The following is a 21,955-nucleotide window of genomic DNA, read 5'->3' as shown; positions in this document are numbered from 1 at the left end:
GAAAGATGCTACGATTACCATCACCAGGTGACCAGCTCTGGTTCACCTCTATGCTCACATTCAAAATGGCCCTGGGATTGAGCTGGGTAGAATGCACCCTCCAAGCCTGGATCAGTAGCACACCATTAGAGCTTCCATCTCTTAGAATAAATACACATCCAAGGTACAGAAGAGCCCAAATGTATTCCATGTGATAAGGGAGGCATGGGTGATTCCAAACTATCCCAGAGTTCATCCCTGCCATGGCCTGCCAGGCTCACCACACCATAGCTCATGGGAAATGGAGAGGACTTCAGTGTAGCAGCAAGAGCTTAGTGCAGCTCCATATCCTCCTATCAGCCATTTCTTCCAGGCTAGTTCCTTTCACTGGGGCCCAGGCATCCCATCCTCTGCGATGCTGTCAATCCCTGGTAGTCTTTGTTGTGTCAGGTATAGAAGGGTGTCCCACCTGACTTGGAGTCTGGGTACTTAAACTCATCATTCTTCTAAAGGGATTTCTGCATTGCCCTGGGAAACATGGTGGGCTCTTATTTTATTCTTTTTATTTCCTTTTTTTTTTTTTTTTGAGACAGGATCTTGCTCTGTTGCCCAGGCTGGAGTGTGGTGGTGTGATCATGGCTCACTGCAGCCTCAATCTCTCAGGCTCAAGCAATCCTCCCATCTCAGCCTCTTGAGTAGCTGGGATTACAGACATGCACCACCACGCCCAGCTTATTTATTTATTTCTATTTTTTGTAGGCGGGGGGTTTTACTGTGTTGTCCTGACTGGTCTTGATCTCCTGGGCTCAAATGGTCCTCCTGCCTTGGCCTCCCAAAGTGCTGGGATTACCATGTCTGGCCTTATTCTCCTCTGGTTCTTTTCCTTCTTTCTGAGCAACAGAAAGAGGCTCCTCTCCTATACTTAAAAGAAAGAAATTTGGTACAAGAAGAGCAAACAAGAAAGAAACAGCAGAAATTCAAAAGCCTCCTGCAAGGCAATTAAATGATTAGAGGCCTTCAAATCCACCAGCTAGCTCAACTGTTTCTGCTTTCAGTTTCCTCTTGGGCCTCTCTGAACATAGAACGACAGCCCGTACGGCAGCCTGGAAAGCTGGCGAGAAGCTGAAAACCACTTTGTCTCAGTTCCCATCAAGTTATTTGCAGGTTTCGGACCAGAACAAGAAAAGGATGCTTCCCACATCCCTGTCCCCAGCCTTGGTGTGTCAACCAGCCCTTCTACTCCTGATACCACATCCCAAGATACAGGCCTGGCCAGGCTGATGAGACTGTGAAGCCTTTTATCAAGGATGTGCCTTGGCTGTCCGACTCACATCTCTCTTATTATCTTTATATCCATGTTCTCTTTGTTAAAGAACAGAACTGACACATAAGCATGAGATTCACACTCCTCTCTTTCCCTATAAAGGGACAATCTATGCCCAGGTCTCTTTTCCTGACTGAATCCAGAGTAGCCAATTCCAGGCATGAACAGATTCCGATGGAGAAGGAGGGTCTTGTGTCTGAGCTTCTATAACCTCTTCCTGTTTCTGTCTGAAACCTGCAAGGAGCTTCATGGGAGCGGAGACAAAGGTTCTCAGCCTCTCACCAGCTTTCCAGACTAGTGTATCTAGCGAAGGTTTTATCTAGCAAAGAGGCCCAAGAATAAAATGCAATCAAAACATTTGAGCTACATGGAGGCTTCCAAAGGCCCCTAGTCATTTCATTATCTTGATGAAGGTTTTCAAATTTCTACTCTTTCTTGTATGCTCCCCTTGTCTGTTACTCAATCAGGACCATCCTTTCCCCGACAATGTCTCCACTCCTTGCCTTTACTTCTAAAATGAACCACCCTGCCCACTGTCCACCTGTAGAACTCCTGCTCAGCCATCAGGACCTGGGCAAAATGGGATTTGGGGCCTGGATTGTCTGAGGGCTAAGTACTGTGCTGTCACTATCCCCTGTGCTTGGGGAGCCACATGCAGCAGGTGTTAGCATGGGGTGTACATTGACCTTCCCTTTCAGCCTCAGATAAAAGGCAGCTTCCCTCCTGCCATGAGAGTTTGACCAAAGGTAGGGTTCTTAGTGGAGTATGAGTCTGGGATGGGAAGGGCACTTGATGGGTCTGTTCTCTCAATGTTTCCCCTCTCCTCTCCCCACCCCCAAATACTCTATGCTTCCTGCACCTGGACAGGCCCCTTCTCTCACGGGGGGCGCTGGCCACATAGTCATGGCAGCCCCATGGCAGTCACATCAGGGTGGTGTGTAAACGGATCTGAATGATACATCCAAGACTAGGGGTGGGGGTGAAGGTGCTGGAGGCTGCTGAGTCCAATGGTAGCTGAGAGAGTGCAAGAAACACTACCGTGTTTGAACAACAGACTTTCCCAGAGCTATGCCTGTTATCCTTGAAGGCTCTGACCACACTCTGATGTTCTAAGAGAGGTAACAGCATAGGCAGAAAGCACTTTTGTTGTGGGGAAGGTGAGTTTTCAAGGAGAATAAAAATTTGGAGGGAACAGAAAGGCCACATTTTAGCCTTACAGCCGAACAGTATCTCAGTGACTCTTCAACCTGGACCGAGCATCAGAACCACCGGGAGGGCCCGTGTAAGCCCGAGTTGCTGCACCCACCCCTGGAGCTTCTCATTCAGTTGGCCTAGGGTGGAACAGTAGACTTTGTATTTCTAGTAAGTTCTCAGCTGATGCAGATTCTGCTAGTCTGGGAACCACGCTTTGAAAACCACTGCTCTTGCTCACAAGTTGACCATTCTTTCACTCTCATCTCTCTCCCTTTTACTCAACTTGTCCTCTTTGGGGGTCTCAGTTCTCCTCTGCAAACAGTGCCCTGAGGAACAGCCAAGGAGCCTGGACACAGTCCTGCTGTGTACCTACAATTATTTCTAGGATACATCAGCACATCCATCTCTTTGGAATCTTTGTAGAACCCACCTAGTGTGTGAAGGATCCTTCTGGCTGGAGTGCCCTGGAATATACCTTTGTAACAGAACCTCCAGGGCGGATCCAGAACCCACAGTCCCAGCACAGAGCTTGGTATATTTCCTGCTTGTATCAAGTGGTCCCTTAAGTCAAGAGGGAGGGAGTGGTCCTACACAGTTCTCCTTTGGTTTCTTCTCTGAAGGGAACACCTCTCCTCTGTGTCTCATGCTCACAACAAGAGGCACTCACCGCTCTGGCTGCTAAGGACCTACCTCGGGCAGCTTCACTCGGCCTTCCTGGAAGGAGCAGGACTTGGGGTCGTGGGTGCAGACGTGCCGGTATTTACACCAGTGGCAGCGGTATGGACTCTCCACGCAGGACAGGCACCTGGGCACAGAGCGGGGAGGCACAAATCTGAAAACCTGGGTCAGCCCAAAGCAGAGGGCCTGAGTCTCATGGGTCTAGCAAAACATTTTTAGTATTAAGAGAAACCACCGTCAAACGCACAGGAAGGGTGGATCTTATGCACATCCATCCCTTTATTCCCTAAGACCTCAGGAAGCTAATGGTCTCTGGGTTCCTCCCTTTCTCATATGTAGCTGACAACCCTGGTCCCCTAAGGTCAAATGAGTCCTCCTCCATCTCCATGGGATAACATCCTCCTTTTCAAAAGAAGACATGATAAGGTCTGGAGCAGAGGGCTTATGTAGAGAGACCTAAGAGTTGGGGCAAACAAAAGATTAGGTTTATGTTCAAATTCACTCTGGGTCTCTGCTGCTAGGAAGCCGCCTGGGGCGGAAGTGGCCGAGGCAGCTCTGTCACAACAATGGCTCCTCTGTGGCTGGCAACCCCACCTCTCACCTTTACCCCAGGACACCAAGGCAATTTTATAAGAGCTCCTGATTGCTTAAAAGTCCAACATGGTTCTCTTTTTCCAAAAACTCAACTGCCTCTCCAATACACGCTACACCCTTCATGGCGCCCATGACTACTGGCCTCCCACGTGGGTTGTGCTTTGGCCACGAACAGCCACACTCTCCCCACAAGCCATCCCTCCCTCCAGAGCACCGTTTCTTCTTTCTTCCACCTGGCTACCTTCTTGACCAAGGAAGAGCTGGTCACCCTGGGCCCTTCTCCTGTGAATCTCTCGGCTGACATCGCTGGGACAGTCCTGGCCATCTTGTGTCATCTCTCACTATTACCTGTCCGGCTCCTCTACTAGTCCCTAGGCCATCAACTCCTGGAGGGCTGGGATTGAGTCTTTGTGTTGCACTGATTTTTAACTCCACCATGTCTGATGAGCAACACATTCCCTTGCAAGTAGTACATGATTAAAATCATTTTATGGACTTAATGGAAGCTTCACACATGATTTCACCTATTTACTCTGCTTCCCCAGAGGGGAAAGAGAGGAGGGAGGGATTAGGCCAGCAAGTAGTAAACAGGGACAGCTCTGTTGCAAGAGACAAGAGGAGAATCCTGGGGCTGGAGCAACTCGTTTTTGGCTGGGAGGGCTGGATGCCTCCTTCCTTGGGGCCCCACAGAGAGCTAAGGTCTAGAACTCACAGCCTTCACAAGCAGATTGGTAGACCCTAAAATTCCACCAGCCTAGAGCCCCAAAGTGTCCCTGGTCATGTCAGCTACCTATCGTGCATGGAAGGCAAAACAGAGGAGCATAGTAAAGCAAGCAGCGTTTTTGAGGTCAGGTCCCACAGTTTGCTCTGTGGAACACTGGGGACACCATGGAGCTCCCTTGAAGAACATGTAGAGTTTTGTGGGGCTCCTAGAGGGGTTCCAGGCCTCCCAACCTTTAATCAGAGGAGCTCCTGCTTCCATCTATTCTGTATATTGGGCATCCACACCCACTTTCAGTTTAAAATTTCTATGGTGAAAAACAAAAAAGACTGGCCCATTCATAACCTGGTCCAACCCCATCATTTGATAAAGAAAGGATAATATAATAATTGCAAGAAGATGTGCGATATCTAAACACTGGGCCAGGTGTGGCTCTAAACGCTTCTCCTTAGCATGGCCCTTTTACCCTTCCTGGCTGTCCTGTAGGGTAGACAGAGCTGATACTCAGGGCTAGCAGCCAGCACAGGGTCCCAGCCAGTGACTGCTCTGATGGGACAGTGCTCCTGACATGTCAGTTGGTAAATATTTGTGTGACGCCCTTGGAAGGGGCACTACAATTTCCCTGTTGATAAAGGACACTGGGGCACAGAAGGGTTGAGCTTCCCAGCTGGTCTGGCTGCAGAGTCAGGGCTGCCCTTTCCACCTGATGCTGGAAGTTGGATGCTTAAGTCAAACAAAGCTGGAGCTGGAGTCAAGCTTCCTGATTCCTGAGCCAAAGTCCACCTACCCCATACCTTTCTGCCTTCCTCTGGCCCTTACTAATCTGTGTCCCCACCCAGCCTGGGCGGCCTGTGGGGAGCCTGGAGTGAGTGACCACTTGCTCCCACCCTGGACATACATCAGGGCTTCTCTCCCTCCTCAGATCCCTCCTCTGCCCACAGAGTTTACTCCTCTGTTCTTCACAGGGGATGCACCACCCCACAACAGATGGTGGAGACAGAATTGAGTTGAAGGATTGATGTCAGGGAAGATGTATGCGCTAGGGATGTGGAGAGCCCCACTCCATAGGTTCTCACTCTCTGCTCTTCTAGTCTCTTTCCATTAACCCTGTGGGTACCAGAGAAGAGGGGGTAAAGGAGACCTCCTCTGGGGCTTCTACATGGTGACTCCCTGGGAACAGTGATGGGGTTTTCTAATCTTTGGATGAACCTTGACCCCAGGAACAGGAAGTGGGGTAAGGCTGGGGCCACTTACGAATTGTGGACGCTGCAGTTGTAGAAGACAAAGCTGGTGCTGGCGAAGGTCATGCCAGTCTCCTTTGACTTGAGCTGCAGCTGTACGACATGGTGGTCCCCTACGAGGAGAGATGGCCCAGGGGTCGGGGGATGCTGAGGCCCCAAGCCAGGGATTCCTTGACGAGTGACACCTGCTGGAAATGGGAGCCTGCTCCCCAGGGTGCTGTTGGCTTAACAGGATTCTGACTCAGCAGGACCCAGTCCAAGGACAACCCTGAGAGCAGCTGCAGAGAGCAGTTCTAGTCTATTCTCCCTGCCCACTGTATCACTTCCCCTCCTCCACGTGTACACACACAGAAGCACACAGCCAGGAATTCAAATGTGCATTCACATGCATGATTTCCTGGTCAGACTCACAGAATTGATTCACAACCAGGAGAAACACATATGTAGGAATGCTGTCACAAATTGCACAAGAGGTTTTGCATGTACGTGTGTGTATACATGAGCTCATTCCCCGTCTCTGTACAGAAAGCTTCTGTTGTGACACTACCTCCTCTCAGGGGGCTCAGGGCTCCACTGGGGTGGGAGACCTTGGAATCCTCAGCTGGCGCCAGGGAGGAGCTGCAGCCCATGTTTAATTCACAGCCCTGACCTTAGGCCCCCACTTCAAGCCTTGTTCTTTGCCTTCCCTGAGAGTCTCATTAATCAATCAGCTCCGAACAAATGTGACAAGCCCAAATGGGAGGGACAACATGGAATCAATCTGCCCAGGCTGGGCCTGTCCCTCACCCACATGGAGCCTCTGCCCACTCCTGTCTTTCCCAGAGCAGCTGGCCCCCAACAACAGGCAGCTATGGGGAGACCGGTAGGGCAGAGTCATGGAGGCAGTGGTCCAGGGTCAGAGACCCGCCATGTGAGCATCCCTGCTCCTGCTCAATGGCCTCCTCCACTGACCCGCCAGACCAGTGGAGCAGGCTGAAGTTAACCACATGTTCTGCTACTGTCCTGGCCTGCCCCTCCCCACCCTCTCTGCAGCTACTGCTTGCCCAGGATGAGGGTGACTCTTGGGGGCTAACCTGGGGCTGCAACAGAAGGGCTGTAACAGTCAATGCCATGGGCAGTGGAGAGAGAGTTCATCCCCCTCTTCCCATAACACACCCACAAACCCACACCCCTTCCTCTGACCCTCCCCTGCCTGTAGGCGCCCTCAATCCCCTGTCCTTCTCATCTAGCCAAGAGGGAGGACATGCCACTCAGCGGTGCCTCTGGGATGCTCACCGTTCTCTGTGATTATCCTGGGCACCTCCTTGGCTGCAGGGGAGTAGCACTGGATCTGATTGCCCACCACCAGCCCATCCATCTCTGACAGGTCCTCAAAGGTGCAGTTGACGCCAGCTGACAGCTCCGGGACATTGTACGTCTCCAGGACCAGCTGTGAACAGCCAGGCAGGGGGAGAGAAGGAGGAAGGTGAAACGGGAAAAGGGTGGGTATGGAATAAAAAAAAAGAAAGTGGGAGAGCGAGAGAGATCACAGGGAAAGCAAAGACAAGCAAGAGGCAATATTAACACAGACAAGAGACTCAAGTTATTAGGAGAGCAGCACAGAGGCAGTAGTGAGATGCAAAGAAACAGAGTCAAAAGAAACCTCATTTGGACCGAAGTGGATTTGGCCACAGGAAACAAGGATACTTAGGGGATTTGTGTGCTGAGAGGACCGAGGCATGGCTGACAGAGCACCTCCTCCATTAGGCTCAATATTGAAAAAACAGAAACACTAACCACTAAGTGCCCAGTACTAGCACTTGGAAGTCACCGGTGCCCCTTTGTCTCTCTCTACATGCATCCTTCCCATTTTATAGTTGAAGATATCGTTTCCAGCACCCATTGTCACTCTTTGTCACCCTTTGATCATATTTGGTGACAGTGCACCTTGTCTTTCTATGCTTTATGAATAGAGCTTCTTCCCCAATATGCCTGTTCCTGTTCCCTTCTCGCAGCTCCCCAAGGACACTTATTCTTTAACATCCTACACCCTTCTCTGAAGCTGCTTCTGCTGGCCAGGCTAGGGTCTTGAGCTAAGGCACTTTCTGGTGAGGAGAGAGTCCTCCTTACATCCCTGGACCCCAGCCCCACCCCCATAACCCTTACCAGCACGTTGTACTGAGAGACGGAGATATTGTTGGGATGCACCGTCAGCCGGACACACTGCTTCACCTCCGAGGCAAACCTGCGGGGCTCCTTGGACCGCTCACACCGCTCCTTCCGGGTGCAACTGGGAAGGACATACCCTCGAGTTACTCAGGAGATGGCCACTTGGTCCAGGGAGGGCCGGATGCTGAGGCCAGGCATTTCCAGCAGCTCCCAGGATGTATCCAAACTCAATGCACCCAAAGCTGACCTTTTTGTGTCTTTCCTCAAGCTTGGTCCTCCTCCATCATTCCCAAATTTAGACAAGATGGCAATTCCAATCACCTCTTGCCAAAGGCAGACACTTAAGAGTCATCCTAACTCCCCTCATCCTCTCCAAACTCATACAAGGAGTTGCATGGTTCTGTCTATTCACCTTCTCTGCACATCTTTAGTCCTTGCCATTCTCTTCCCCTCCATAGGCAACCTGAGATTTGTTTTCTTCATATGGAAAACACACTTCCTTGTCTTTGAACATGCCAGTTACTCTATTGGACTTCCCTCTCCTCACTTCTCCACCTGTCCAGTTCCTACCTTTCCTTCCAGCAGTGACTCAAGTTGCACCTGCAATCTCTCCTGCATACCCTAGGCAAAGTGAAGAGCTTCCTCCTACGATTCCATAGCGCCTTGGTGTCTCCTACTCCAAGAAGTCTGGATCTTGGTAGATTACATGACAAGTATTGGGCTAAGTGCAGCTCTCTCCTACCAAGTAGGAGCTTCTCAGAAAAAAAAAAAAAAAGCAGTTATGTTTGATTAATTTTGGAATCCCCTCAGGTAGGCAGGTGGGAAGGAAGGAAGGAAGGAAGGATCAAAGGAGCTAAGAACTAGAGTTAAAAGCTTGCTCTGGGCTGGGTGCGGTGGCTCATGCCTATAATTCCAGAACTTTGGGAGGCTGAGGGGGGCAGATCACAAAGTCAGGAGTTTGAGACCAGCCTGACCAACATGGTGAAACCCCATCTCTACTAAAAATACAAAAATTAGCCAGGCATGGTGGCACTCACCTGTAATCCCAGCTACTCATGTGGCTGAGGCAGGAGAATTGCTTGAACCCGGGAGGTGGAGGTTGCAGTAAGCCGAGAAAAAAAAAAAAAAAAAAAAAAAGCTTGCTTTGGATCAGAATCCCTGCTCTATCTAAAGTTTGCTGTTTAGTGCCCTGTGTTGTCCAAAGTGCATGGTGTCACAGGTGGACCACGTCCAGTGTAACCTGGGATCTTGCAGTCCTAGCTGATGAAGGCTTGTAAAAGAGGCATGTAAAAAACATGGACCTCCCTCAAATGCTGGCATCACTTGAGGTCACTACGTTGAGGTGTCTGAATTTCAGGGAACAGTATTTAATCCAAGCAGGTGAACCTTGTGAACATGAGGCTTTATCAAGTGATCATGATTTGGAAACTCTGGACTAGATTCTATTGTGGGGTCGGGGCAAGAAGGGTCCTCAGGAGGGACAAGATGAGAGAAGATGAGATGGCAGGGAAGTCACTCCAGAGTTGCTGATCTCTTTTGATTAAAGAGAAAAGATTTTGCAGAGAAAGGAAGATGTCAGGAGCTACTGCAGGGCAGGAGGGAGCCCCAGGCAAGGAGTTTATCAGGACAGAGAACAGCCAGGGATGGGGAATCCACATGGGGAGGGGGCGTTGGGGAGGGAATTACTGTCTCAGGAAGCAGACAGGTGTGGTGTGGGGCAAGGAGATGAGGGAAGGGGGCACCTGGATGCACTGAGCTGCTCTTGGGGTAACTCAGGTTCAGAGGAAAGCTATGGGGGTTTCTTCTTCCACCTTTGTCCACAGTAGGAGGGACAGCCTGGGGTGGAGATCCTGAGAGAAGAATCTAGCAAATGAAGGAGAAATCACTGAAGGCTATGGACTGAAGCTGTCCCTCTAAGGATGGGATAAATGGAAGGACAGGGGAGCAGAACACAGGACTTCAGAGTAGATTGGTATGTAATGCAAAAGTAAAAACCAACCCTGAATGGTACATTCATGGCTACGAGGTATGCGTGCTTGTTAACAGGGACATGATACAGGATTTACGTTCTCTAGTGTTTAAGTCTCATAACGATGCTGCCATAAACCTCACCTTGTCCGGATGTGCCGGGACACAGACGCGCCCTGCAGCCTGGGCTCCACGTCGGAGCTCTAATGCTTCCAGACTGAGAAGTCAGGGGCAGACCCCTTGCTGCATACTAAGCCACCTTCACGTCCTTAGGGCAATTCAAACATTTTCCCCTCAATCTTTTTGTTTAGGCTAATCACGATTTTTGCTTGGCACTGGGAAGCACTTTGAATGTTACTGCAACTTGTTGGATGAAGATACATTCTCCAGAATGCTTCTAGGAAACCCCCTCCCGGGGGTGAAGGATCAGACGTGAGTGTGGTCACCCCTGTGGCACTTCCTCGCTGCTCCAGCTGACCGATGGCAACAAGAGTGTCTGCCTAAAAGACTTGGAAGTTAATTTACCAGGCCAGCTCCTCTGTGAGGACTCCATTACCTTCAGCCATTAAGCTAATGTTATGGACTTTTCCAGAGTGTCTGCACTGACATCGCTATTAATAGTGTTATTACTCCCATTAACAGCAGACCCGGAGCGCTGGTATGGGCTTAAATTATTCACTGACTCCCCAACTTTGAAGTTCCTATTTCTAAGAGTAATCAGTAGGTCTGAAAAATGTCTTTGATTAAATTATGAAGAGAGGGAAAAGCAGAGCTGTTTCCAGGCCAAACACCACCTGGAGTTACCAAATAGACATTCAGACAGAAAAGACAGGACTCTATCTTTCTTCTGGGATAGGGAGGGGGAGGTGGCACACAGGTGTTTGCTCAGGGGATCTCAGGTCAAGTTCTACCCTCATTGCTTGCTGCTTCCAAAGTTCATGTGGTCGCATCTTGCCACTGCTCCTGAGAGCTCCAATGGAACTGCTCATCACCTTCCTTCAATTTTAGGTATTATAGGGAAACCACCTATAATTTGCAATTTTTTTTTTTTGAGACAGAGTCTTGCTCTGTCACCAGGCTGGAGTGCAGTAACGTGATCTTGGCTCACTGCAACCTTCACCTCCTGGGTCCAAGTGATTCCACTGCCTCAGCCTCCTGAGTAGCTGGGATTACAGGCGCGTGCCACCACGCCTGGCTAACTTTTGTATTTTAGTAGAGATGAGGTTTCACCATGTTGGCCAGAATGGTCTCAATCTCCTGACCCTGTGATCCGCCTGCCTTGGCCTCCCAAAGTGCTGGGATTAAGGGTGTATAATTTACAATTTCAAATGTCACATTTAACTGTATGATCTTGGGCAAATTACTTTAACCTTGGTGCCTCAGCTTTCTCATCTATAAAACGGGGACAAAACAATATCTACCTAATAAGGTTATTATGAGGATTAAAGGAGATTATGTGAGTAAAGCATTTAGGGCAGGGCATAGCTCATTGTAAGCCCTATAAATGTTAGCTAGTATTATCAGTGTATCCTTTGTCTGGCATCCTCATTTGACCTCGTCAAACTGTAGTTGATGCAGAACCACAGATTTTTTTTTTTTTTTAAGAATGTTTTTCATTTTTAGTTATTATTATTATTTTTGAGACAGAGTCTGGCTCTGTCGCCCAGGATGGAATGCAGTGGCATAATCTCAGCTCTCTGTGACTTCCGTCTCCTGGGCTCAAGCCATCCTCCCACCTCAGCCTTCCAAGTCTGGGACTATAGGGATGTACCACCATGCCCAGCTAACTTTGGTCTTGTTTTGTTTTGTTTTTGTAGAGACAAGGTTTCACCATGTTGCCCAGGCTAGTATCAAACTCCTCAGCTAAAGCAGTCCACTCATCTCGGCCTCCTAGAATGCTGGGATGACAGGCGTGAGCCACTGTGCCCAGCCCAGAACCACAGATCTTCTCTAAGACTGGCCCTTGGGGCAAATCAAAGACAAAGAAAGACAGGGCTGCAGCAGTTTTCCTCTTAATGAAGGAGAAGGACAACCCAGAGGTCAGGAGGGAGAAAAGAGGGAAAGAATGGTCTGGGCCATAGTTCTGTTTTCTTAATAGCTGTCAAAGGGTATTGAGAACTCAGCTATCTTAGTGGAAAGTCAAGTTTAAGGTCAGAGCCAGGGATGTTTTGACATTTTTACTATCCGTCAAGACTCATGAGGGTGGAGGCTGCAAATGTCCAAAAGCACAGACAATTGACCTTAACTGTGATAGGATAATGGAAGGGGAGGTGTGAATTCCTGCTGGTTTCTTCTGGGGTCTGTCAAGGGAATGGCCTTCTGCTTTTCTAGGACTGTGATTCCGAATAGCCCAGACCAGAGCTGGGAAATGTGCAAAGGGTTAATTCATGACCTGAGAGGCAGGGAGTGGTGGCTTAGATGTTTCCTTCCAAGAGGTTTCAGGGACTCCTAAAGCATGTCCCTTAGCTCCACTATACCTTTGGCATGAAGGAATCCCTGCTTCATCCATCTCCCTGGTAGGAAAACTGGAGCTGATACGTATTCAGACAGTGCATATGCTGTGTGACTTGGAATTTTCGGATATTCTTCTCTGCATGCCAATGTCACCTCTGCCCCAAATACAAACCTGAAGATGCCAGCAGGAAGCAGACCCCAAGAGGATACACCAGACCCCCAGTTGAGTCCCTCCTCTGACCTCTCTTCCTCATTCCACTTCTACAGTTCATCTTGTCCAGCCTCAGATCAGAAGTGCAAGAAGCCCTCGGGGAGAAAGGCCCTACGGCCCCTGGAAGGGGTTATTATTCAAGCCAGTGGTTCCAATGAGATTATCCTCTCTAATGAAGCAGGTACCTCCGCCCTCCCCTAAGCCTGAACTTTCACTGCTGGAGAATTCCCAGCCAAGTGGAAAATTAGAAGGGAGAGGAACGAAGGAAGGAAAGGGGTGAGGGAGAGGGAGAGAGGTGGTGATTAAGTTCTCTAGAAATTAATTCCTAAATACAGCGATAGAAATATTAACTCCCGGTGCTGCTGGCCAGGCAAACAAATTTCAATTTGGAAACAGGGCTATCTGTGGTTCCAGCCTGAGTGAGCCTCCAAGCTTGAAGGGGTCCTTGCTGGTCCATCTCCCTGGGCTTTCCAGCATGTGTTTATCAGGCTTAGACATCAGAACTTGCTCCTTATTTCTCCCTGCAGATGATCCCCAATCCTTAACATTTCACACTGACCATGACCTATGCTTAAGATGCACCATCTGTGCTTAGAATTGAGAAGACTGAAAAAGAAAGGGGGTAAGAGTGAGGGCCTTCCCCAGTGGACCTCTAATAGCAAAGTTAAGAGAATTTAGAATACCTACTCAACTAGGAGATTCTTGGAGGATTTTGTCATTGTCATCACATCTGGGGACCCTGACAAGGGAAGGGACTGGAATTCCTATTCATTATCCTTGTCCTCCTTGAGAATGGCCACAGTAATGGATAGATGCATGTGTGTGGTTTGGAGAAAGTGGGGTAGCTAGTACAGGAATTCCTAGGCAGGTGGTTGTGTAACAGGTTTCTTATATGTAGGGGTAGACCAGGTGAGTCCTTTCAATGTTACAATTCTAGGATCTAGTGACTGACACCATGGTCTCATGGAAGTTGAAGTATTTGGGTTGTGCCATGTAAATACTTAGGATGAATCCCAAGGCAGGAAGCCCAAGGTTCTGCTGTAATTTTCCCTCTGCCATCAGTTGCTGGCAACTGGACACATAGTCCCTTGCCATCTCTAAAGATCCAAAATCAACCTAAGAAGCACCTAAATCAGATTTATCCGTGCCTCCCCCAAAGGGGGAGAGCACAGAGCTCAGAAGAAACCAACAGGCTCAGGGGTTGAGTGGAGGCCCAAGAGCCTTTCTGGGCTTACGTAGCAACCAAGGTGTCCTGTCCCACCACAATCGGCTCAGATTCTGAGCTCGCAGCCTGCACTGAGGAGCCATGTGCTGCCCCGGGTCTCTGACTGGATTCTGACCTTGGTAACCATGCCTTGAATGAATAACCTATTGAACAAACCCTTAGATGAGAGGTAAAAGGACCTGGAAATGTTCCTTTTTTTCCAGATGATCCAAAACCAAACCAAATTACATGTAGCAGTTGCCAAAAGAGAAAGTGAAGTGGGCTTGTCATTTTCTTCTCTTGGTCAGTGGGTGACTCTATTAGGGCCTATTAATTTTCTACTAAGGTTGAAGAGAGGTTGTGTGGAGCAGGGCAGGAGTAGAGGGAGGGAGAAGGAGGGAAAGGGAGGAGAAGGATACGAGGAGGAGACAGCAAATGCATCGCTGCAGGTGAATCCGTTCTCTTTCTAATCCAGTCGGTAACAAGGTGAAAGCTGCCTATTACCTGAGACACATTCCAACAATTACTCCAGCTGATCAGCTTTATACTAGACTTTATCCAACGGCCTGGTGGCTTCATGTCTATTAACGTCACCAAGTCCAGCAGACTTGGTGCAGGAGAGTGCTTTGCTCTGTGCCCAGGGCAGTGTGACTGAGTGAAGTGTGTGAATGCAGGAATATGAGTGTGTATGTCTGGAGTGAAACCTCAGAGGTAGGCCAGCTCCTCCGGTTGTCCACAGGGATCCAAGTCATTAGACTCGGAGGGGCATTAAGGGCTTGAGTAGACCACAGGTCTTTTCTAATTCATATGAGAAGATAGCATTTTTGGCTTACTGTCCTCTAGTCATGAAGCATATGGGTGGGTGGGTGTGTGTGTGTGTGTGTGTGTGTGTGTGTGTGTGTGTGTGTATTGGGGGCTTGGTGGGAGAGGCAGGGTTAAAAAAGAAAAGGCCCATTTCCTTAAGTCATACTATGTCTCTGCTAAGCCATGGAGAGGAAAATTCCAATGTACTAATATCTAGTCTGGGAGTCATTCCTTTGAACCAGAGGCTGATAACATTTTGGCAGAGTCAAGGAAAACCCTCGAACATAGACTGCAAGGAGTTTGCTGGGTGGAAGTGGACATCAACCATTCCTCAAGATTGATTGTGTAGGCCTTATGCAAGCAGCTGCAGGAGAGATCACTGACCTAGCAGACTAGTGTTCAGTGGCCCTTGAATATAGGTTTAAAAAATGAGAGAGCAAGGCTGTGGGATGTGCTCGGGAGAAGCAAGGCATGACTTGCCCTTTGCAATCAGCTTGTATGTCATGAAGTGGACACTGGCATGGCTGGTTGAAGCCTTCCAAGGGGAGGAAGACTTCTCAATAGCGGGCTGGCTCCAGCACCAGCCACAGCCCCCCTGGGGAGGAGAGCAATGGAAGAGGAGGGGGATCAGGAGGAGGCTCTGGGGTTCAACTCCAGCCTCTGCTCCCACAGTCATGGCCACTTGGGCCGTGTCAGGTGTGAGGACCTGCTGCATTGCAGGCCTAGCGAGGGGCTTCACGCAGGTCCCCTCCCTTACTTTTCACAGCGTGGCTATAAGATAGTTCCTTTCATCCCACTTAGAGCTGAAGAAACTGAACCAAGACTGGATCTGTTCATAGACAGGTCCTTATTGTAACTAAGTTGTAATCCATCCTTTCTGCTCTGAAAAGCATTGCCTTTCCTGTATTTCCACTTTCTCTCACCATCTTGGAAGAAACCATATAGAAGAGAATAGAAGTGACTTCCTGAAAAGTAACCCCTGCCAACCCATCCAGAGGAGGGCATTCTTCCAACAGAAGAAATCTGGGAAGAGGCAGGGTCATGAGGGGGTCAGGGGCAGACTTTATAAAAGTTGATCTTATCCTTCCCCTGTGATGCCTTGGGTTACATGAGCCTCCCAGGAGTGACGCTGATGACTTTTCTTAAGAAAGGTAACGTCTGGGCCAATCGATGTGGCTGGGTCTGCCTGGCAGGATCCCATTACCTGCTCAGACTGAGATAGGCTTCTTTGCCTGGGCATGAAGCCATGGGAGGGGAAGATGGAGAGGGACTTGGGGACCTGCCAAGCCTGGTCACTAGAAAAAATGTTTCTGGCCCAGGACAGGAGACAGCTGTGATGGGGTGAAGGCAGAGTGGGCTTGTAGGCTTTCCTTTACCTTCACCCAAGTCAGAATGGGTCACCTCAGGAACAAGGAATAAAAGTTCAAAACTCAGGGCCACCTCAATACTCAGCATGGTTGAAGCTGTCATTGCCATCAGAGATGGGCAAGCCTGTGGGCCTGGGCCAGGGGCTACAAAAGAGAGTGACCGAGTAACCCTGTGTGCCACCAGGTTGGCAGGTGAGTGCTTCATGACAATTGAGAATAACAGAAGAGATGATTTAAATTACATGAGCCTTTCTTAAGCATGCTGTGTGCAACCCACCTGTGCCTTTGCTGCTACAAACAGCCCATTCAGCCACGTGGGTCACCTGTTTACAGAGGCCCTGCCCTTGCACTGCTCAGTCACATGTGCTCACTCTCAACCCCTCTCTCTGTCTCTTTCCCTCTTCCTCCTTTGCTCTCACTCTCTCTCTCTCATACACCCTTCTGCTGCCCTTCTCGTCCACAATGCTACCACCACCTCACTCCCTTCAGCCATGGGGAAAGTTTGCACAAGGGACTGAGAAAATGGACTTCTACCACCTCAAGGAACCCTTTTCCTGCTGTCCTGGTCTTCCTGCATGAAGATCAGGCTTGCTGGGGCCACTTAACAAGTGACAGAGTCACTTGGCACAGGGTCTTGCCCATGGTGGGGGCCTAACAAATGCGGTGATTCTAGTAAACTCCCAGCCTGAATCCAAGGCCTGGTTCCCTAAAAGCTTTAGGGCAGAGATGACCTAACAGAGTTGCCTTCATATCACTGAGCCTGGCACACTGCCAGGCAAGGAGGGAGAAGGGCAGGTCTGAGAGCTCACGGATAAGTGTGTGAGTGTGGACACAGCACTCCCTGGAAGCAATTAAACCTGCCACTCTTGCCACCTGACTCCCTTCCTAGCAAATGTGGGCCCCTCAGAGCAAGCATCCATAGGCTCTCTCTGGCTGCTCTGAACCTCCTGCACTGACCTGCCAGCCCCCAGCCTTCTCCTTTCTCTACTGCTGGGCCCACTTCCTCATATGTCTCTCCAAGCCATGGACATCCTGTTTACTCTCATGAAAAGTGAAAGGGAGGGCAGATCAGAAGGAGCAATATCTGGCTTTGACCTGAACCTGAGGAACTAGGGAAGAAAGGCCCGCTGGGAAGCACTCGAAAGGAGAGATCTCTCTGGATGGATTAAGAAAGTGTTCTATATCTTGATAGACATGTGGATTACAGGCGTGTTTGCATTTGTTCAAAGCTTTCAAGCTGTACATGTAAGATCTGTGCATCTCATTCCACCTAAATTTAAAATTGTACCTTTATTGAAAACATCTTAGAAATCGAGGGACCTATATTCTACTTATCCAGGACCTGCATTTTAGAGCCTGGATTTCAGGACCTCAGAAATCCATACCTGAGGGATTTCAGGCCTTCCCTTAAGGAACTCAAGGACTCATTATGCCTGAGACTGTCACCAGAGATAGGGAGGGTGCCTGCCCTTGTAGCAAGGATGTATTCGAGTTTAAGAGGGTGTTTCTAACTTCTAGAGGCACTCTTTGCGAGGGAGCTGTGGGAGAAGGGGGTAGGGAGATAAGATTTTGCCCCCACCTTCTTATAGTTGAAAAGGACCTGGCTCTATGTGGGCCAGGGGGCCCTCCTTGGTCATAACTTTAAGAGGGAGGGAGGATGGATTTACTGTGTGTCTCAGTGGGAAGGCAGCCTTGGCCTATGGGGGCTCTTGAGCTCTGTCCTCCTGGAAGAGTTGGACTTCACCAACTATGTTAGTGCAACTCTCATACATGTGTCTGCCTTCATCAGGTCATGGACATAAACAGGAGGCTCGAGGCCATGAATGACAGCACCTTGACCTGGCAGAGCATCTTGGACCTCTGTAACCTCCCCATCAATCACCTCCTTTTATCTTTGTGCCACCACTGAGAGAAGGTACTGTGCTTCCTCTTTAAAACAAGGATGCAAAGTTTCTGACATATGGAGTTATTGTGGAATCTATTTGCAAATTCAACTAACTGCTAACGTTTATTTGTGACAAAAATTGGTACCTGTGAACACGCACAGGGCAATGGAAAATTTGAGTGATCTGGCACACACAGTGCCTGCTGAGGTGGGACAAGGCAGCCTCAGCTTCTTGTGTTAGCTCTGGCCCAATAAACAAGTGTCCTCTTCAAGCCCTATTTAGTGCCACATTTTTCCAATGTTGTTGGTGATTTTGCTGTTTAAAATAGTCCCCGAGTGTAGTGCTGAAGGGCTGTCTAGTGATCCTGAGTGCAAGAAGGCCGTGGTGTGGCTTATGGAGAAAATAGCTATGTTGGATAAGCCTTGTTCAGGGATGTGTTATGGTGCTGTTGGCAGTGAGGTCAAGCTTAATGAATCAACAATAGATATTATGTGAGATGTCTTTAAACAGAAACACAGACAAAACAAGGTTATAGATGGATTTGCTGATGAAAATGTGACCAGAGGCTCCCAGGAACCTAACCCTGTATTGCTCCTAGGAGCAATGGCTTGGTATTCACTAACTCTGTGTTCCGGCGACTTTATGGAACATAACTACCATGGGCAATGAGAACTGACTGTACTTGCTTAAAGCCCCACAACAAGTTTCCAAGGCATGTGAACTTGAGTCCACTGATTTAACTCAGTCTCCCAGTGCTTCAACTCACTGGCTCCACTGTGGCTCCTTGAGCAAGGAGGTGCCAGCAGCAGCAGCAGCAGACAGTGATGACCACAAAGAGAACAACACTTGCACAGGCCCTGCCTTCTTCAAGCCTGAGCTTAACAAGGGCTGGTACTGCATGGACACAAGAAGATGATATACAAGTGTCAGAGTAAAACATGGCACTGGGCTAAAGGGGTGAGGAGGGTCTAGCAGGAGCACCTGCCACTTAGACAAAGGGTGGGAACTCCCCAGGAAGAGAAGCATACAGTTAAAGCAGAGCTATTTGGAAAATCACCGAGGATCCACAGAGTCACAAGAGGTAGGGCACCCATGAACTCACGGTCCTTCCCCAGCCTTGTCTACATTCCTGCCCCACCCTACGCTACATTTCCCAGTGCTCCACAGCCCACCAGGCACTGGCACTCATACCATCTCATTTGATTCACCAGTGACTCAGGGAGGTGGGGGAGACAGGCATCATCATGTTCAATTCACAGAGGAGGAGCTGGGATGAGGAGTCTGGACTTGGGGGCAGGTGCCCAAACTTCATGTCCATGGCTGTTTTTATGCCACGCTGAGACTGGAACAGCTGGCTTCCCCAGGCAGCCTGGGGGCCCACTTCACAAACTGCCCAGACTTCACCTTGGCCTCCATCCGCCCCTGTTTTCTGCTGCTTGACAGGAGGCAGGTATGATATTACAGAAGGGGAAACTGAGGCCATACAGGAATTAGTATGTTGTGCCTCCTCTTCTCATGCCTGCTTACCTTGCAGCCTGGGGGTGGGAGGTGGGGGTTCTTACAGCCCCTCTGCTGCCTTCTCCAAACCTCGGAGCCCCCTCCATTCACAGGGCTCCATGCTCTGTGGGGCTGGGATAGCACTGTGGGCAGAGACCACAGCTGACATGGAAACCGTCATTGGGCATGGAGTGTCAGGGAGGGACCAGATTTTCTGAATGCCTTTGAATTATGCCAGATAGGAAAGCCCCATGTCAGGATCAGCTGAACTATCCTCAGCCAAGCAGAAAACAGGGTAGTCAAGGCCCCCAAGTAAGGCAATGAGTTTAGAGGACAGTCCCTTCCTGAGAGGCCTCACTGGGTGAGACAAAAAGAACACGTCTCCTCTCTACCTTACAAGGTATCATTCAGGGAACTCTTCTGGCCTGATCTGAGCCAATCTGCATTCTGAATGCAACCTCTGCCATCCTCTTCTATGCTGGCCACTCCTAGGCTCCCTTGCTCTCTGTTACCATGCAACTTTTCTCTACACTTGAGTCCATAGTTTCTGATCTGCCTGCGAGTGATATATATTTCAGAAAACACTGGGCGCATTCAGGGTGGTATGGCCATAGACTGAGTTATGTATATTTCAATGCAGCTCAGTAGTTCTTGGCTTTTTTCCACCATACCCTACCTGAGGGATTTCAGATCTTCACTTAAGGAACTCATGGACTCATTACGCCTGAGACTGACACCCAGAGATGAGGAGGGTGTCTGCTATCTTAGCAAGGATGTATTCGAGTTTAAGCGGGTGTTTCCAACTTTTAGAGACACTCCTTGCAAGAGAGAGGGGGAAAGACAAGGTCCTACCCCTACCTTCTTATAGCTGAAAATTATTGGTAAATGTCATTGGTCATCTCATGCAGTTCAGGTTCTTGGTAGGAAGACTAAAGTACTTCTTAATTTATAATGTTTGTGTCCAGCTCACAAAGTGGCACATTTCAAATGTTGGCCAGAAACCACAATAGCTGGACTGGAAGCAAATTTCTTTAGAGTGAGGATCCAACCATTGTTGGCTTCTCCAGGTACTGATGGCAAGGGTCTTTGGATCCCCAAAGAAAAGCCTTCAGCCTTCTGGTTGTCTCAGCCCTATTCCCACCCCTTGGTTTATTTACCATTTACCTCCACTATAATGCCATTGCCTTCTTCCTTCTTCTACAAAATAAAACAGAGCCACATAAGAGGAGGCACATTGGCAAGTGGCCAGCACTCAGGCCCAGCTTTACTGGTCCAGTGACTACAGCCCAATGCACTCACAGCCAGCTGATAGTTGACCCCACCTCTTGCGACTCTGTAGATCCCCAGTGATTTTCCAGATAGCTCTGCTTTAACTGTATGCTTCTCTTCCTGGGGAGTTCCCACCCTTTGTCTAAGTGGCAGGTGCTCCTGCCAGACCCTCCTCACCCCTTTAGCCCAGTGACATGTTTTATTCTGACACAGGTGTATCTTCTTCTTGTGTCCATGCAGTACTAGCCCTTGTTAAGCACAGGCTTGCAGAAGGCAGGGCCTGTGCAAGTGATTGGGGGCTGCAGTTCAAGTGTCTAGCACCTGTTTGACAGCAGAGGGAGGGTCCTCAGGTGCTACACACTTGAGCTGCAGCCCCCAATCAGAAAATCTTATGGAGATGTTGAAGGAGATGTTAAGGAGATGTGGAATCACTAAAGGGACAGCATATATCTTGTTCATGGTTTTGTGGCCAGCATGAAGTTGAAGGAAAAAAAATCTAATGCCTTTTTCCTGTTGTTCAGTCTTGGAACGTCAGTCTCCAGGCCTGTAATCCACAGTCAGGTAAGTCCAGGAATCCTGCTTCCTCCAGCCCTCCAGTGTATAATTACCCAGCACGACAACCATATCCTGACCTGTCATCATTCCCACCCCGCCATCACCATATATTTCTTATGGGAATTTAGCAAATTTAAAGTGAAGTCAGAAAGAACAGAGGAAGGGAGATAACATTTGGAAAGGATGCAAGGAAGGAAGAGCAAGAATAGACCAGGAGAAAAGATGGATCAAAGGGAAGGGCAGTGATGACAGGGAGAGGAGGAAGGGAATCACTGGAGGAAGTGGGAGGTAGGAGGCGGCCTCCCATGGTACTCACATGTTGTGCAGCACACACCAACCACAGTGGGGGTCGCCCGAGCCAAGGCACTCGCCGCAGCTCCGATACTGACCACAGGACTCCACAGGGACTCTGGTGAGCTAGGACAGCAGGATAGGGAGAAGGTGGTCAAGATTTTGCAGAACACGCAATAGTGCACTAGAAGAGATGTTGCCCTACATATCACGTGTATCACCCGAAATGTTGCAGGAGCACAGAAGTGCTTGGAGCTCAGTGTGGGAAGGGACCTTGAGTGACTACGTGTGAGTAGGTGGCCACATATGCATCCGGGGAGACAAGCAGCCGTGTGATTTTCTTAGAAGTCTTCATGAATACAGACTCCATACAGTCCATACTAAGTTGTTAGAAAACATATTTATATAGCGTTCGTTTCTGAAACCCCCAAATATCTCTACAAATGGTCAATTCATCATGTGTTGGTTTCCTATGGATGTAATAAATGCAAATGGCCATTTTCACTCCCTCGTGGTTTCTTTTCCTATAGTGTTTCCCCTTCTTTCCAGTCCTCCTTCAAGTTTCATCAT

The 21,955-nt window shown here is 49.1% G+C and overlaps 1 protein-coding gene across 1 annotated transcript in view; it reads right to left on the bottom strand.

Moving 5' to 3' along the window:
• Nucleotides 1-21,955, bottom strand: part of PLXNA4 (plexin A4) — a 458,024-nt gene that overhangs the window by 97,428 nt on the left and 338,641 nt on the right. The window contains exons 5-9 of the mRNA XM_032275957.1: nt 21,411-21,511; nt 7,877-8,000; nt 7,007-7,160; nt 5,745-5,844; nt 3,188-3,302 (exon numbers count right to left, since the gene is read on the bottom strand). Of these exons, the coding sequence (XP_032131848.1) occupies nt 3,188-3,302; nt 5,745-5,844; nt 7,007-7,160; nt 7,877-8,000; nt 21,411-21,511 (594 nt within the window). The remainder of the gene's footprint in view (nt 1-3,187; nt 3,303-5,744; nt 5,845-7,006; nt 7,161-7,876; nt 8,001-21,410; nt 21,512-21,955) is intronic.

This window comes from Sapajus apella, unplaced genomic scaffold (assembly GCF_009761245.1).
Source record: "Sapajus apella isolate SASKATOON/1434 unplaced genomic scaffold, GSC_monkey_1.0 scaffold7, whole genome shotgun sequence".
NCBI classification, from domain to species: Eukaryota; Metazoa; Chordata; class Mammalia; order Primates; family Cebidae; genus Sapajus; species Sapajus apella.
This window is presented reverse-complemented; position numbering and strand designations above follow the sequence as displayed.